This window comes from Plodia interpunctella, chromosome 6, assembly GCF_027563975.2.
Source record: "Plodia interpunctella isolate USDA-ARS_2022_Savannah chromosome 6, ilPloInte3.2, whole genome shotgun sequence".
Classification (NCBI taxonomy): Eukaryota; Metazoa; Arthropoda; class Insecta; order Lepidoptera; family Pyralidae; genus Plodia; species Plodia interpunctella.
This window is the reverse complement of record NC_071299.1, coordinates 1,313,853-1,332,142: the sequence shown is the minus strand read 5'-3', so window position 1 is coordinate 1,332,142 and position 18,290 is coordinate 1,313,853. Positions and strand designations below refer to the sequence as shown.

The 18,290-nt window shown below is 34.6% G+C and overlaps 2 protein-coding genes across 2 annotated transcripts in view; both read left to right on the top strand.

Annotated features, from left to right (window-relative positions):
- Positions 1-18,290, top strand: part of LOC128671053 (uncharacterized) — a 141,918-nt gene that overhangs the window by 58,249 nt on the left and 65,379 nt on the right. The window lies entirely within an intron of this gene.
- Positions 13,983-15,486, top strand: Amnionless (amnionless). The gene has a single exon (XM_053747171.1). It carries the CDS (start codon positions 14,012-14,014, stop codon positions 15,359-15,361), a length of 1,350 nt encoding a protein of 449 aa, XP_053603146.1. The 5' UTR covers positions 13,983-14,011; the 3' UTR covers positions 15,362-15,486.

Below are 18,290 nucleotides of genomic sequence, written 5' to 3'. Positions count from 1 at the left end.
ATCATATATTTTAATTTTTTTTATATTGTGAATATGTCTGTCTTTTGTGATGCAAATAAATTATTTTATCTATCAAATCGAACCACGAATAAATCGTGCGAAGTGGAGACGAAAAAGTAGGAAAGTGGAACCCTGGGCTCCGACGCTCAATGAACTGCGGTGGCAACCGGGAAAACGCTCAGATGAGAGAGAGAGAGAGAGAGAGATTACTCGTACTTAATTATCGCATCCCAAGTGCAGTCTCCTGGACCCTAGGGCCTAATCTGAAATGTAAAGCCGGTCTCAACCGGCCTCACCCATTGGCCATCAATTCTTCACTAATTGCTTGCGAAAATAGCCGAGCGCTCACATGGATGTTAAGATACAAGAAGAGGTTTTTCTATATCATTGTGAATGTAGCTGGCATTAGGTTATCACACTAATATTATAAAGGCGAAAGTTTGTGTGAATGTTTGTTACGTCTTTACGTATGTGATAATTTTTACGAAATTTGATATTGAGGTAACTTATACCTAGGATTTGGTAAATGGTGAATTATAAAGTAGATGGCGCTAATGTGCATAAAAACGTAAATATTAAAAAAAAATACGCTGATGCCACCGATTGGTGCAGCTTTAAAAGTGAATTGAATCTATTTATATTTGGGAATACTATTGTTTCCAATATATCTGGTGTCAGATCTCTGTCTACCGAGATAGATACCGATCTATCTGTGTTATTCAAGTCGTCTAAAGGCATTTGTCATGACTTTTATAACTACCTACCGCCATCTAGTGGGAAGTAGTCGCATACACACTATTGAACTAAGCTATCCATCAATGTGCAGGTTTCCTTAAGATATTCTACTTCACGGTAACCAAAGATAACTTATATAATATCTAGTTTTTCGAAACTCTATGTTACAAATTGAATTCCAATTTGAGCTAACACTGTGATATGATTTTTACACCATCGATTTCAGGGAGTGCCGGCTTGGATGCGGCTATGTCATAGGAGCTAATTGGAAAATATACTGATACACTTTTTGGCGGGAACGGGAAGTGGAATGGCTGGGACGGACTGAGATTGCAGATATAGGTTTTTTTTTTGGGCAAAAAACATATTCTGATCTTCTAGTGCTTTCTTGTATATAAATATGAACTAGGTATAAAAAACTATGGTATCGTACCCAAAGGGCAAAATGGGGCACTATTACTATGATTTCGATGTCAGTTCGTTCGTCACGTCATGTCGGGCGGATAGCTGAAATTTTCACGCTATTAAAGACATAACAAATAGAATGAAGTAAATATTTATGGTTATTCAAACAGCAGACATTTAATTTGCTAATTTTATAGATATGGAAACATTTATTCGCAAGCCCGACTCACAATTAGCCGATTTTTTTTATTAACTAGCGTCCACAATAGAGTTTTTTTTTTTCTAAAAGGTAGCCAATGTGGTTCTAAAATTGTACTCCACTTCTTGCCAAACATTCAAATCGGTCCAGTAGTTTCGGCGTTTATTCGTACATACAAAAAGATATTTCTAATTTATCAGATATTTCAAAAATATAACACTAGATGTAGCCCGGGGCTTTGCTCCCGTGGGAATTTTGAGATAAAATATAGCTTATAGCAATCAATAATGTACCTTTCTAATGGTGAAAGAATTTTTGAAATCGGTTCGGTAGTTTCGGAGATTATCCGCCTCAAACATACAAACTCACAAACGCTTACCTCTATACAATAATAGTATACATATATAATATAACATACATGTAACTTGAAAAGAAGATAACAATATTATATAAACATTTTGGAAAAAGGTAAACAGAGACAGAAAGAGCAAGGTATAAAGAGAAATTGGAAAAACCAGATGACAAATTGATATTTTAATCCCGCAAATTGGCGGGACCAAAATGGATTTCTTCATCTCCAAAGGGTCTTGTCAAAAAAACGCGGGATTTGCCACAACAAAAGATGTAAGCATTAAACATATTACGGTGCAAATCTTGACACGCTGAGACGCCGACAATCACAATGGGTCAGGTCTGATTCGTCAATCTTAAATTTAATTTATAGTAACTAGTTGTACGCCGCGAACTTTTGACCTCGCGAACGCAAAAAATTATGAACATTTCAAAAACGACTTAACCGATTTTGACGCTTCACGAACTTGAAAATTCAGACCAACGGTACGAAAGTACAAACGAAAAATTTATTTTTGCACCAAGTCAATTAAGAAAATTTTTGAGAATTACAATTGCAAAAGGTAAATTTTAAAAATAGTATACGTTGGTATAAAAAGGTATACTTGAAATATTATAAGGTAAACAATCTATCAATTTACTGACGCATAGCAAGCATATTGCGGAGTTTATGTATGTAATAAAAAAGGTATATTTCGACATAAAAATAGATATTGAAGAGGGCCTATATCATTTGGCTTATTAGCGCCGTGGAATACAACATACAAAATAAATTATAATTTTATAAACTAACAAAGCGAGCCACACAAAGATAAGAAGAAAAATATTAAAATTAGTTATCTACTTATTTATCTAACGAAAACACTTCGTCGCAATTTTAAAAACAGGCAAATCATTTTTTTCTTAATTGCTTCACCTTATACTTAAATATTATAAAAAGAAGTCCCCTTGTCGTGTCAGTTTGTATGAAAGCGATAGTCTCAATAACTATCGAACGTTTTTTGTACTATTTTCATTAATAGATAGGATGATTGCTAAGGAAAGATTAGTTGTATAATTTATTACTTACTCACTATTTACCCACGCGAATACGGGACGGGTCGCAAGTGTAAATAAAACGAAGTTATAAATTAAACATTCTAGAAAAACTATAGGTACGTTGATTGATATGAGAAGAATAACAATAATGAACAAGGAAGTACGAACGTGTCGGGACCCCATAAGACATAGGGAGGTGAACTTCATGAGCATTTTGAACTCCGCCGCGGCTTGTCATTAGTGTTTATTAAATTTTACCATAGACAGTTATCAATTTAATTATCCTATTTTATAAATAAGTACATAAAGTACTGCTATAATATTAATGTTATAAATGTTTAATAATAAAAAAAATAATTCTTTATTAAAAAAAAAGTCGGACACTAATGAAACGCTACACGCCGCGCTCATACGGTCGTTTTCCGTCGCGTGCTGTCATTCATCTTCATGGTGGCCTATCGGTGATGCGGTCTTGGATATAGGCCTCTTCCCTCCTCTTCCACTCTTGGCGGTCTTGCGCCCGACTCATCCAGTCCTGACCTCCGTGCCGTCGGATATCATCCACCCAACGCTGCGGTGGTCTGCCGCGTCCTCTGGTGTCTGCTCTTGGTCTCCATTCTAGAACTCGTCTCGTCCACCGACTCTCTTGCATTCTCGCAATATGCAGGACATATTGCGAGAATGAAAGAGAGTCGGTGGCCACTTTTTCTTTGCTATAACAGCCCTGACTCTGGTGTTATTTCTGATCCAATCGTTTCGTTTTCGATCCTGCAGGGTGATTCCAAGCATACGTGCTGTCATTAGTTATTATTAATTTTTACATTTACATTTAGTTATTTACAAAGAGAAGTAGTCAATTTAATTACCCTATTTTATAAGTAAGTAAATTACTCCTACAATGTAAATTTTATAAATGTTTAAATAAAAGAAAATATCCTTTATTAAAAAAAATTTTTCGGACACTTAATGAAACGCTACACGCCGCGTTCAAACGCTCGTGAAATTCAACCAGGGCCAAAACTGCGGGTCTAAAGGAGACAGTATACCCGGAGCACTCGTCCCCTGTCCTTTTGTCGAGGGCTCCAACTTGCAAGGCTCTTCAGTTCATTATTCTAATTGCTTTTTCATACGGAACTCCACGGTTTACTCTTTCAAGTGCCATTCAGTTTCCAAACGTGAAAATTAAATTATTTCTCCATGGAAGAGGATGTTTTTGACGAGATTAATTCAAGATAACGGTCTTCTTTTCCGAATTTTCGACTTTGCAAGTGCGCTTTATCTTTTTAATTTCATCTGGGCGAGAAAATAATTAATACGAATTAATTTTCATACGTCTGAAAGCTTTTTGTTCTGCCCTTGTTTTTTGTTTATTACACAAATAGGGATTGTCATTATTCCTCTCGACGACGGACGGGCTCGGAAGCCAAGGGTGAAAGTAATTTTTGTGATCTAATTAAGTTGTTAAATTATTTATTTTTTCACGTTTATATTATGGTGGTTAAGCAAATTTCGAATGGAGAGAAGCGGTTAAGAATCGCAATGAAATGTTTACTAAAAAGTATAAGAGTACTAACGTCTGACTTGCATATTCGTCCTCTATATCGATTTGTTTTAGGGCTATGTGTATGATGACGTTTTTTTTATTTGATAGCAAATTTTTACGCTGTGGTTCTTAGATATGCGAAAGTCGGGTTTTTAAATTTGTTTAACAAATAAACTTGTTGTTATTACTTATGTTGTAAGCGATAAAAATACGCTAATGTCGGGTGCTTTATTCCGTCCGTGCGAACGAGTTGACAAGCAATGTCTTCATTCCGTGCGGAAACCTAATCGAGCGAAATTTTGCCAACATTTCTCGATTGACCTACTAGAATGCTGTATACGTGCAGTTATGGACGTATATTTATATATTGTATACCTACAAGTCAGAATTCCGGTATTATTTACGAGCAAACAATAAATTAATGAGGGAAAGCAATGATTTTCCGGTTCCTTTCACGGGACACATTGGGACACATTTTCCGGATAGCTTTATGGCTTATTGGACCTATTTCACCTGTCAATGGCGACGTTAATTATTATCCGGAATTTATATTATTTTGAGATTATTTTTGTTATTGATGGTTAGGTATAATATCGCTAATGGCACGTCTTTTGTTTTGAAAATGACAGCGCAATGGTTTATTGGATTATAAGAACAAAGTAAAGCAATATAATCACATGCGAATTACCTAATTTTAGTTGGTGGTTGGTTGGTTGGTAATCATTGTGGTTAGTGAAATTGTATTTTTTTATTAAAAAATAATAATTAATTAGTTAAAAATGTATAACTAGCTGCGTATTTCGGAAAGCTGTTAAGTAGAATTTGAGTCCTATCCATATACCTTCCTTCTTCCATATACACAATATAAGAAAATCTAGTACCTTATGACGAGCAATGTTAGTACCTAAATTTTTTTTTTTTTTTTTTACTTTTTTTGTCGTCTTCTCAGCCATTGTGTCAATAAAAATTTGAATGCACAACCCCGTCTCGAGGGTATAATAAATATCAGTAATAATTCTGGTACCGAAACTACAGTAAAACTAAAATACGAAATCGTTTCAAATGTTTACTACGCAATAAATCTTCACTAAGTAATTTAAACTAGTGGCGATTACTTATGAGCCAAACATGTTGTAAATTGTCTGTCGATGGGATACATAAATATTCTGGGATACATGGAAAATATTAATGACCTTTTAATTAAGCTTTTATTATTGTTTATTAACTTGATTTGTGTTTTGTCGATCCTTTATTAAAATATTGACGAAATTTGGCTTTAAATGTTAATTGTCATATGTTGTCCGAATCAATGAAAGAATGAATGAATGTTATGTGGCTGATTAGAAGTTATTGCTTTTGAAAAAGTACTACAAAAACTAGATAATGTATATTTACTGACAACATATTGTCATTAAAAAATGTCCATTTGTGTCCACAAAAAAAATTATGCGACACAAATTTTTGCAAGTAAAAGTTGAGAGAGTTTTTCTTGAGATTTACTTGTACATTGTTAAGTTTAAAATTATCTTTGAAATATAACTTTTTAACTAACGTCACCACATGCTGTGTGCAATTTAAATAGTTACAACATGCATTCATTGAGCTAAGAGGTCTTTTGTTGTAGGATATGTGCGTGGTATGGTATGAACTCGTGTAACATAGAGTGTGGCCATAAACATGCCTAAAAAGATCGAATTTGCCATGATATATAGACAAAATTCTTTTAGTGAGCCGAAATAAATAGTATGTTTTTTTAGATTTCTGTGGATTGTGTCCGGCATAAATATTATTAAGACCCCGACAACAGAAGGACAGTTATTAGTTTAACGTGTCTGTGTATTTGTCCGTGGCATTGAAGCAGCCAAACGATCTAAACGCTGAAGCGATTTTGATTTAGTTTTTTTTTTATTTGAAAGAGAATAAGCGAGAATGTTCTTAGCTAAGTATGTTTGAAAACGTAATTAATAAAAATATTGTCTTAATCTTCACAAAACGTTAACCATAATTGTATTCCAACCCAAACATATCATTAATTTTTATTTAGATTAAAATCACGTTATGTTCGCCCCCTTAGCAAGATCCCGATGATTTGTTATGATCACCTCGCATGCGCTCACCAGGCGGTCCGAAAATGCATTAACTTTCAATGCACAAAACACAATCCAAAATCAACTTTATGATAACAACATTAAGCACAAATTCAAAGGTCGCTATCGATCTACCAAAATCGCAAAACAAACGAAACTAAACGTTATGGCTGTAACAATTAAGGACAGGATAATGAAATGGACGAAACATTGAACTGATTTTTCAAATTGAATTTTATTTCTCTACGATAAGGTTTTTATTTGATCGCATTTGTAATATTGTGCATTTAAAATTAAATATCGTCGTCTAGTGACATCTCTTTGCGTATAATAGTTTCAGTGAGACAAGTGTTAATAATTTATTCTATTTTACGCCGGCTATACATTACCGAATTTTGCGGACTGGGCATACATTACAGGGTTTTCAATGCGGTAAATAAAAGCAATCATACAAATTACGTAATGTTCATGCATTCGCGTCGTTATCTGTCCGAGTTCGGCGGCAGTGTGTTAGGCAGGTTGTGAAAATGAATTTTGCTTTAAGATGTTTTTGTTGTTGGTACACAAGTCTTTGATGTGGTTTGTTTGATTGAAGTTGTTGACGTGTACAAAACTTTTACTTTAAACGCTTTCGCTGATAGGTATATTAACAAATTTGATACATAGACAAATACGAACTGAAACTCCCTCGGAGTTTCAGTTCGTTTGAGTTAATTTTGTAAAATGACTTCTGAGTATTTGACTCATTACATATGGCAAATAAAAATAATTTGCTCACAGCGACTCCAGAGGTTAGCATAATATTTGCAAGAATGTAATCGTATCGCCATGGCAACTGTTGACCTTCCATCATAAAGTCATGATTGTATTCGCTACTTATCGACAAATATGTATGGAATGCCCATTCATATTGTCGATAGCGATAGTTCTCGCATAATATTCATCATATACTAAGACCACTGATTTCTGATCACAAACTTTATGATATTCTATAACTACCTACAAATATTCAAAAGTAAATTTGCAGAAAAATAGACCTAAAATCAAAATATCTTTAGTATCTGTGATGGAAACCTGATCTGATGAGCTCAGCACATCTGCAATTTGAAATTCCTTTTGATTATTGGAATATAATAGAAACATTACATTCCAGGCTACTATTAGAATTTATTCTATAGCGTCTTATAAATTAATCATTCCAGGAAGCTCCATTGAATCTTGTATCAATCGATCCTACTAAAGCCTCTTTGAATTAGTGATTTCCTATCGTGCAATGTATGGTTTGTGTGGGGACGGGTAGCCCTTCGTATTATAATGTATACTTTATCGAAAATACAAGTAAAATGCAATAAAACGAAAGAAAATAATTTATATATGAGAACAGAGTTATTATATGAAATATATATTTTACTAGCAGCGTCCCGGGGCTTCGCTTCCGTGGGTATTTCGGGATAAAAAGTTCCCTGTGTTATTCCAAATTATATTCTAACCGTGTACCAAATTTGATGACAATCCATCCAGTAGATTTTGCGCTAAAGAGTAACAAATGTATGTTTGTTATCATCCTCATCTACACATATTCAATAAATTATTCGAGTTTGAGTTTCGAAAACGCAAAAATCACAAGAGGGAGAGCTTTAAAAATATGCTCACGGCTTCAAACCGTTTTACATAAATAATCAATGTTATTATTTTACTTTTTAACATGCTATATCAGCTGTAATAACGGCAGAACTAAGAATTGAAAGAACAGATTCATTACGCGGAATCTTCTACTGTATTTTAAATTGTACTCAATTATTTTGAAAATCGTTTGGAGGAATCCGGAGTAGAATAAACAATAAATGATGTTATTATTTTAATGAATTTTCTGCCATTGACATCAACAACAAATAGTAGTACCAGGTAACCTAGTGCTGGAGTACTATTTTCAATAGACTAAATAAGGGCGGCCAAACGTCTGCATTGACCGATCGTGTAAATAAGGCTGTCTACAATCATGTCAAATATCATCGTGAAATTTCACGTTCATAATAATTGTTAGGAATAAACTTTGTGAATGCTCCAATGAAGCCGTCAGACACATGGCTTCCAGTGCTCCCCCGTGAGGCGCTGACAAAGGAATCAATTTATCACGGCGGTTGAAAGGTCAGGCAGGTACTATTGATTTGAGGTCTTTCGCCTCAACCCTACTTAAGGGATTTTAACTGATCCGGACATTACTTTGAACTTTGGGAATTCCTTATCGGGAGTGGTGAGGATAATAAAAATTTACTCTTGGGAGGGGAGAAAATGTCAGTAATTAATTCTATGGTAATTTTTGAGGAATTAATCAAAATACTTTATTGTAAACGTATTGAGAAATTTTAAACGAATTTGATATTTATATAAGCTGTTTTAAATACTTATTTAGTTAAGATTGAATAATTATATATATTGATATGTTTTATTGAACGTATAGTCAAGTCAAGAAATAAGTTTCAAGATCTTTGATTGAAAATTAAGAAAGTGTTGTTGAGAAATATTGCACGTACTGCTAAGAACAAAGTGAAGAACTATGAATAGTTCGTACAGTCCACCTAAGAATAAACTTCCATACCGAGGCGCCTCTTCGATCAAAATCACAGCAAACAAGAAGCTAAGGCGATGTGCACACTAGCGCCACCTTCACATTTATTACTTAGCGAAAATTAAAAAAAATATTTTATCAGATTATGCCACATTAGATAAAGAATTTTACTAGAAAGTATTACAGTTTTCTCTAATATATTAAGGTCGCGATTGACTAAACGAATTTTTGGTTGCCACCGTTTTCAATTTAGTCAACATAAGAGTGATTTTGGAGATCCAGTGGGTACCATGACTTATTTTGGAGGTCCAGTGGATACCATGACTTATTTTGGAGGTCCAGTGGGTACCATGACTATGATAGGAGAAATATGATAGGATCGAATGGGGCCTTTTGTGTAGGTAATTATATTTTTCTAGGGGTCCAGTACCCACTGGATCTCCAAAAAAATATAATAACCTCTAAAATTAGACCTCATTGTGTGTACAAAGTGTGACATCAAAGCGGGTACTTTGATTTTGAAGGGAGGACGAATGGGCCCTATTTTTGAATGAGGTCTAATTTTAGAGGTCCATTGGGTACTTTCCCACTGTGACTACATTGTGTAATGGAAAACTATAATACATTGTAATGAAATACTTTATCAAATGTGGCATAATATTTTAAAATATTTTTTATTTTTCGTAAATATTTATTTACGAAAAATAAAAAATATTTTAAAATATATATACATGTGATGTGGCACTAGTGTGCGAGGGAGAGCGCCTCGACAAGAGATATTATTTGCACTGCAATAAAACAAACAATAATAAATCGTTGCATTCCCACAAAATATTAGACAAGAGATAGCACATTAATCTCAGCCACGCCGTTCCAAGTATAATTCCATCGGCATACCGCTGCAAATTATATTTAACCTGTGTCTACATTAATCGGTATAGTTCTCATATACGAGTATTCGAGTACATTTGAGTTGCGAATACCCACTTGGAAATAGATTTGGCGAACACGAAATTCGCCTTATGTCATTATTATTTTGTTTAAGAAAATATCTGCGACTATCATTGAAGTGTCAATACTGGTTCAATGGTCGTCTGGTTTTTAACTATGTTTCTGGTCCTACAAGTGTTAGGTACACTTGTAGGCACAGAGTGTACCTACTTTAGACACAGACTATATAATCTGGTCCTACAAGTGTACCTACCCTAGGCACAGATTATATAGGTAATACTTTCAGTAAAATAGGTGACAAAACTATTGGAATATGTTGATATTTCTTATAATATACGTATATATGATAGATAGCCATTCTGTACTGTATTGAAGGCTGTTGTTGTTGCTAACACTGGTGCCAAATTTTATTCAAGTCGCCTAAAGGCATCTGACATGACCTATATTAAAGGACTTTGAATCAAAATTATGAGTCCTACCGATTTTGATCCAAGAATTAAATTCAATTTTTTTTATGTTGTAAGTATGGTAATTAGGACTAATGTGAAATGTGCAGTATTGTTTTCAACTAGTAATTTACACAACACACCTCGCGACAAGCTTTTTTGTTTCATATAAATTGTGTATAATGAGGTTATAAGTTGATAGATAAAATTTTTAAGGAATATTTTATTTTCTTCTTTTATGGAGCATTTAAATAAAAGCTTTTTAAAAAAAAGTTATTAAAAAATATTAATTTATTAAATAATACATCTTAAATTAAATTATATCTACTTAATGTTACACTGCATTTAGTTGAAAACAGATTTTGATATTGCTAAATGCTTAAGAAAATAACGTTGAAAGTTTTTTTTTTTAATCTTAACATTTTATTCTGCAAAGAGGTAGTCTACACCCCCAATTTTATCGTAATCTCTAATCGATATAGCTGATGCTCGATCCCGAATCGTTAATTAAGTAATAACAAGTTCGATTTTATAGGTTAGACTATTTCACTAATGTACCTTTTACCACGGCTGTAATAGTTTAGTTTATGGTTATCGTACTTTACAACTCTGTTCGAATAGATTAAACATTACTTTCATTGTAGTTTTTGTGTTTATCGGAAACAGACAGACGGGATAGAGAACTTTGTTTTATAATATGTAAGGATTATTATTAGTAATAGACAGATAAATTATTTTATTGAATTAATAAGTATATAATGAAAAAATATCTAGAGATACTGTAGGTATACCAAATAATTATTTACCAAATTGTGCATTGCGTTTATTTTGCACTTGCTGTTTATTTTTCCTTTACGTTGATAATTAAATCGAAAATAAATAAGTTTATCCTAAGTATTGCGAATTATAAATGCGAAAATTTATGCGGGCGAAGCCGCGGGGTAACAGCTAGTTAAAAAAATAATAATCAAGGAATACTTTTATCCCAAAAATCGAAGCTATATGTTTACGATTACAAATAAACACAGCTATAGTCCAATATTATCAGGATTACAAGTAAACAATACATGTGTTATATCAAAGCGTTTATTTTGTCCAAAGGGTCGTTTAATTTTCCATTTTCTCAATAGCCCGAACAAATACCGCGTCATTATTTAGGCCAAAATAGACCCTACGTTTTGTGGTGGACTTCGGACACCCGTGTTTTGTGAAAATCTATGTGAACCCGAAACATTAATGTTATCAAGCTAGACTAAACCTTATAATTTGGAGGATAGAGTGCAGAGTTGGTCGCGAAGAGCGCTTATTCAAATGTAATGCGACGGAATGAAGATAGGTTGGTTACTTGGTATTGAAGGTGTTTGGTTTAATAGATCACAACGAAAAAATAGGTTTGAAATAGAGTATTATTTGGATTATGGGTGAAACAAATGTAAACATAAATCAGTTAAGTCTAAAATCTTTTAAACTTAATGGTTCCATACATACCTAAATATCGACAAATCGCATAGATTGAGTTAGCCTCAAAATAAGTTCGAAGATTTGTGTTATAGGATATTAACTTAACGATACAATTTTTATGATATATTAGCTTCGCTCCCGTGGGAATTTCGGCATAAAAAGTTCATAACAATCGGTCCAGTGGATGCTGCGTGAAAGAGTAACAAACATTTATTTTTCCGGAGATGTAGATGGTACCCTGTGTTCTTTTGCGTAATTCAAACCACATGTATGTAGAATTTCAAAAAGATTGATTGAGCAAATGAAGCGTGAAGAGACAGCAAACAAACTAACTTTCACATTTATAATACAAAACATTTTTAATTATATATAAGTAGTAGTAAGTCTATGAAGACTTAACGTCAAGAGATGTTTATTAAATAAACAAAAAAGTCTTTAAATCAATAACAAAACTCTATTTGTTACAACAATAAAATCCCTTTCTTTGTTCTGTTTCACATTAACACTGTTAAATGTTTAAAGACACAAATACTCTGAACTAATTATCCTATAAAGGCTGACGCCGTCTTATCCGGGTATCAAAAACCTTTTCCGTCAAAGCCAAGTAAGGGATCCCCTGCAGTTTCAGGGCCCTATAAACCTACACTTGGTTGTTATCAACCCATCGGCCATATTGAGCGTTTCAGCGCGGTTGTAACGATCAGCAGGTTATGTGGGACATACGGGAGAATACTGTGTGCGGTTACCACACGATTTTGATGCCAACTCCACATGCTGACGTGAATTTCACGCATTGCGTAGTTAGTATGCGTGCTTTTATCTTCTTCATAGTCGTATTTTCCTCATGGCTGAGGGTCGTGGTTATTACGTGGAATGAAACACAAACATCTTTCTTGGCATTATTAATGGAGTGGTTTGCCATTGCCAGTCTGCAGGTTTCCTCACCATGTTTTATTATTCTATTCATAAGTCTCTAAGTATTTTTTAAATTATTTTTTGTAATAAAATTGAAAGTAAATAAAAATATCACATATGATCGCATACGATTTTAGACCTAAAAAAGTGAATGAAGTGGTAGAGAAAAAAGAAAATCGGAATCTGGACTCCGACGCTTAAGGACTAAGGGAGAAACCGGGATAACATTCAGAAAGAGACATCATCAAATACTCAAACATCCCCACTGCTGGGTACTGAGGATGGGCCATGACCCACCACGCTGTTCCGGAACGGGACTAGCCGGGACTAGTAGCTTCAACGATAAACTAATTCTCATTTTTGACCTGAAGGCTAAGCTGGGAGATGCAGATTACTACCCAGTCTCTTAGACCACATTAAAACGTCTTAACTTTTCGTGCAAGTATTTAAATTATTAATACTTTTTTATGTAAGTTAAATGTTCATGACATTTAACTTCTCCCACTCAATCAGCCGTAACCGCGGCCCCGAATGAAAAAACTTCACCAATTTCACTCACAACTCAACCGTTACCGTCCGAAATATCCACCCGAGAGTTCCTTGGCTTTCCCAGCAATAAAATTTGCATAACTACAATCCTTGGCACGGCACAGCGTCTTATTAAATTTCTACCCCTCCAAAAGTCATTAATGGTTTGCACTCAACCACCTACTGGTGTTATTCCGTGATAAATCATAACCAACGTGTAATGGTTCCTGCGTGCTGCCTGCGTGATGACTTTTATTGCCTCCTCAAGATGGGAGTAATCCCGGTTCGCAGCCTCCAGGATTTGGGATAATCCTTTGTTTATACGTATTTTTACGGGATCGCGCAACATTATGAATTATACGTGATCGTTTAGACAATTTCGGGCTTCAATTTTGTAAGCATGCGTGGAAAAATATTTGGTTAGAAATATACCAATAAATGCTACTAAACATTGGAAGGTTGTGGCAATTTTCACATAGGTGTTTGTCCCACTTTCACGCAATAATGGGCGCAATAGTAGTCTATAAATATTTTAATACAAATCCGAAAATAAAGAATATGCCCATAAATAAGAATAAGAACAATATAATTAATTATTAACAAAGTTCTACATAAGGTATTTTTATACATTTCAAATTAAACTGTAAAAAACAGCGACACATGATATGACTAGTCCATTTATTAACAGAAAACAGTGTCGCGATAATAACTGCAATCTGTCGGTGTCAAGTTGCACAGTTTGCATTGAATCAGTATTCGTTAGCTGTTATCCGCTCCTCGAACATGCGTGCAGGGCAATCAGTCTTATTTTTATTCTTCATACATCTCTCAACACCATCTAATGTGACTTGGATGAAAAATGCAGTGTTCAATTCACCAGAAAACTTTGAGAGCGGCAAAATTCCGTGTTCCAAAGAAACAGTTCTCTTTTCTGATTATCTTCAAGCACCGATCAAAATCAGTGGCAATGTTTCAATAAACGAAATTATATTACCGAACGACGGTGAATTCTTTTTGGATGATGTTCTTATACAGTTAGGAGAAGATCCAGAAGAAAAATGTGAAGGCAACAGAATAGTAAAATTCAAAGACATTTCATATAATTCATGGGAAGACCCTGATGTTTGGTATTCTGAAAAATTCAACGAGGCTACTCCAGATGCAGAGCGTGTTCCTTGTCATGAAGACACGGTTGTAATTCCTGAAATAAGATACGATCAGACTTCTATTGACCTTCCAAGAGTTACTCAATATATTAAAAAAATGATTTTTAACAATTACGAGATATCATATAAAACGCGCTTTTTGGTGATAAATAATAGATATAACGGCATTTTTGTCGGAGGTGATGATGCCAGAACATTATCCTTTGTTGATACAAAATGTTTGTCAAAAGCTGGATGTCCTTGCCAAATAAATATGCCACAGATTAACTGTTATAAGAAGATTTGTCAAGAGCCAAAATGTCTTAACCCAATACAACCTCCTGGTCATTGTTGCAAGATTTGCGGTGGTGGCATCATTTTTGAAACGACACCTTCTTTCAACATGGCTACATTTACAGAAAACATCGAAGATATTATTAACAGTTACGGAAGTGATGTATTAGCATACCATGTTGCAAAACTTCCCGAAACTTTGGAGACATTAGATGAAAATATGGAAGGTAATGAAGTAAAGACCATATTTAACGATAATTCCGGCAAAGTCCAAGTTATTATTGTTGAAAAAGGCGACTATACCGGTATCAGCACAGAAGCTATCAACAAATTGTATCACAGCATGTCAAAATTGGACACAAAATCATTGTCTTTAAGTGGTTATCCGATTGATAAAGTTGGGTTAGGATGGAAGGTGTTCATATCTATGTTCTTTGTGGCTGTTGCTGTCATGGGCTCCATCTATGTTTACTACTACAGGGTTCCGGATTATTGGGTCAGGAATTTGTCCCTGAATTTGATGCCCGGTAGACCGGTTCTATCAAGATTCCAAAGAAGAACTGATAGCGTTCTGTCTTTAGCAAGAAGAGATTCTGCGGTATCTCGTACAAGTGCAGGGGGATTCAGAAACCCTTTATATGACTCAAAGAGAGGTAGAGTTGTTGTGACTGAGTCAGTTGAGGAGGAAGAATGAAAGGGGTCATAAAATATAATGCTGTCATCAAGAAATTAGTTTTCGATCTTGTTTCTGTGAATTGTTAAATTAGTGAAAAATTATGTCAACCGAAATGTTCAATATTAAAAACTATTTTAACACGACTTCATATATCTTTCTCTTAACCTATTTTTCCGATGGCATTCACATCAAGAACGTTCCTGTACTAGTCCCTGGCGATAAAATAAACCTAAAAACTTACAAGATTCAGCTGTAATTTGACGACCGGCTGCCTGATGTCAACCCTTTTCAAGAGTAACTCTTAAAACAGGACAACTAATAATGATGTCTGGAATACTTCATCGCTTCTTTTCATAATTGTTTTTCAGGCTTATTTGTCTACGGCAATAGCAGTATGATTGAATGTAAATAAAAGTTGTCATTTCGCGGTATAGATAGCATAAATCTCTCGTCTCCCGTTATAAATGATTTATCCCACAAGGCAGACGCCCCGGCGCGCTGTATGGGCGGTCCACTATAGTGATTTATACCCAGCCAGTGACATTACCGTATTCTACTGAAATTAAATTTTCACAAAAACATATGTATACATTATCTATTATCCTTACATACTAACATATTGTATAACAAAGCCCTCTGTCGTAATAAACTCAAAAACAACTGCACGGATTATCATGCGATCTTCACCAATAGGAAGATTTAGGTGTATAATTTAATATGTTTTTATCCAAGTGAAACCGGGATATTATTATTATGCTTGTTTAATTTCGTGAGTGAAAAAAAATAACGCACAGTAAGCCGTTGTTATGTTCCCTCATAGGGAGCAGATTCTGGTCCACCATCAAATTCAAATTTCTTTGTTCAATATAGGATGATATACATCACTTATTGACGTAAAAAAAATTACTTAAACTAAGTCTACTGCCCGCTTCCAAAGCGCAGGCGAAGAAGAAGCGGCGCAACAAACTTCACCGCAGCCATTTCTTCAAAGACGTCAATTAACAAATGTAGGTCTTATACATATAGATATTAAAAATTAAGAGGACGAATTTACATCGTCAGGTTTTGCTTATCATAACAGTGCATTACTATCGGCTAAAGCCACGTGTAAAAATTCACGAGCGTGCTAGAATTCACTCGTCACGGATCCTGGATGCCACCATCAGGTCATGCATATCATAATAATGCATTTTCATCCAAACTAAAGCTGGATTCCAAAATTTGAGGACTAAATTTCTATCCGATTTTCCATCAATAAGACACTGGAAAATTGGTAAATTTTAACTTGCAAGATTTGACCCACGCTAACTAATATAATGCTAACAGGGCAAGTTAAATAAAAGCTTGTAAAATACGAACGAATACAGAAAGCAGTAATAAAAAGAACCGGAAATCCAGGAAATTCAACACTCAAACCCAAGATCGGGTCTTTGTTGTCCGCTCTGAATGAGTTCAATCGTTTTAGGGTTTCTTGGGCAAAGACGAACTGTCACTGAGGCTCGTTAATCATCTGGCTTTGATGTGAACCTTCAGGCCTTTGTGTGGGTTTGGAATTCACTTTTCACAATCGAATCTTTGCAGTGAGTTATAAATTCACATTTCACTATCGACATCGGTCGCAGTGAGACGCAGTAAAAAAAAAACACAGTGCGGCATTGTGACGCGGCGTCTACCACTCCGCAATGTGATTCGTGTTTCTCACTGCCAATAGACTTGATAGTGTTATTTGAAACAATCCTTCGATCATTGTTTGATTGTTGTCACATAATAACATCAGTATCGATACTGAAAGTTAATTGGAAACTCACTCTACGCCTCTGATGATATTTTATCCTTAGACCACAAAATGTCACATACAGTGTGCAGTAACGATATCAAACAACCTAACAATACGCTTCGCCAGCTCACAACTGGCATTGTCATTTCGAATTCCGCCATTGTTTTGAACCGTGTGCGTAGTGTGACTTTCAAAATCAAATTCAAATTCAAAATTCTTTATTCAATTTAGGATTATATACATCACTTATTGACGTCAAAAATTGCTTAAACTAAGTCTACTGCCGGCTTCCAAAGCGCAGGTGAAGAAGAAGCGGCGCAACAAACTTCACCGCAGCCTTTTCTCCAAGGACGTCAATTAACAAATATAGGTCTTATACATATATTAAAAATTAGGAGGACGAATTTACATAATTATTAAAAATGTCAAAATTTAAATGAATAAATAAAATAAAAGTTGAATTTCCAATAAAATTATTGAAAATTGTCATATATATATATATATATATATATATATATATATATATATATATATATATATATATATATATATATATATATATATATATATTTTAATAAAAAACTACATGTACAACACGTACGTAATAATATCATAAACCAATTATATTAATTATATAATTATGTATCATGCTTGGGCCAAACATTATTGTCGTTCACATAATCGTCAGACTTGTAATATGCCTTTTTACAAAGTACTTCTTTTATATAATTGCTATTACTTTGCTACATCTCACCATCGAGTCGACTCGCAGTGAGACGCAGCTAACCAATCACAGTGCGCCATTGTGACGCAACGACAACCATACCGCAATGTGATTGGTTCACTGCGTCTGGTCACTTCGAATCGATTCGATAATGACAAGTGAAATGTAAACCCGCAATTCGCCCCCGAACTCGGATTATGCTCGTGTTACCGCGTTACGCCTCCATTAACAAACAGACGCGTTGACTAATGATGCGGATTGTCCCAGAGATAAGAGTGTAACTGTACTATTACAGTGGGTGTTTGGTTGTCACGACCTCACGAATAGAATATTGTTAAATTTGTGGCCGAAAGGGCAATATTTTTCGTTGAAGTCAACAAAGAATCCGCACTGTAACACGCGCGTGTGATGTTCTAGCTTTACTAAATGTTATTGGAGTCGTTAGT

Excerpts from the sequence above, each read along its gene's own strand:
- Amnionless (XM_053747171.1), top strand. The coding sequence starts at position 14,012 with ATGCGTGCAGGGCAATCAGTCTTATTTTTATTCTTCATACATCTCTCA.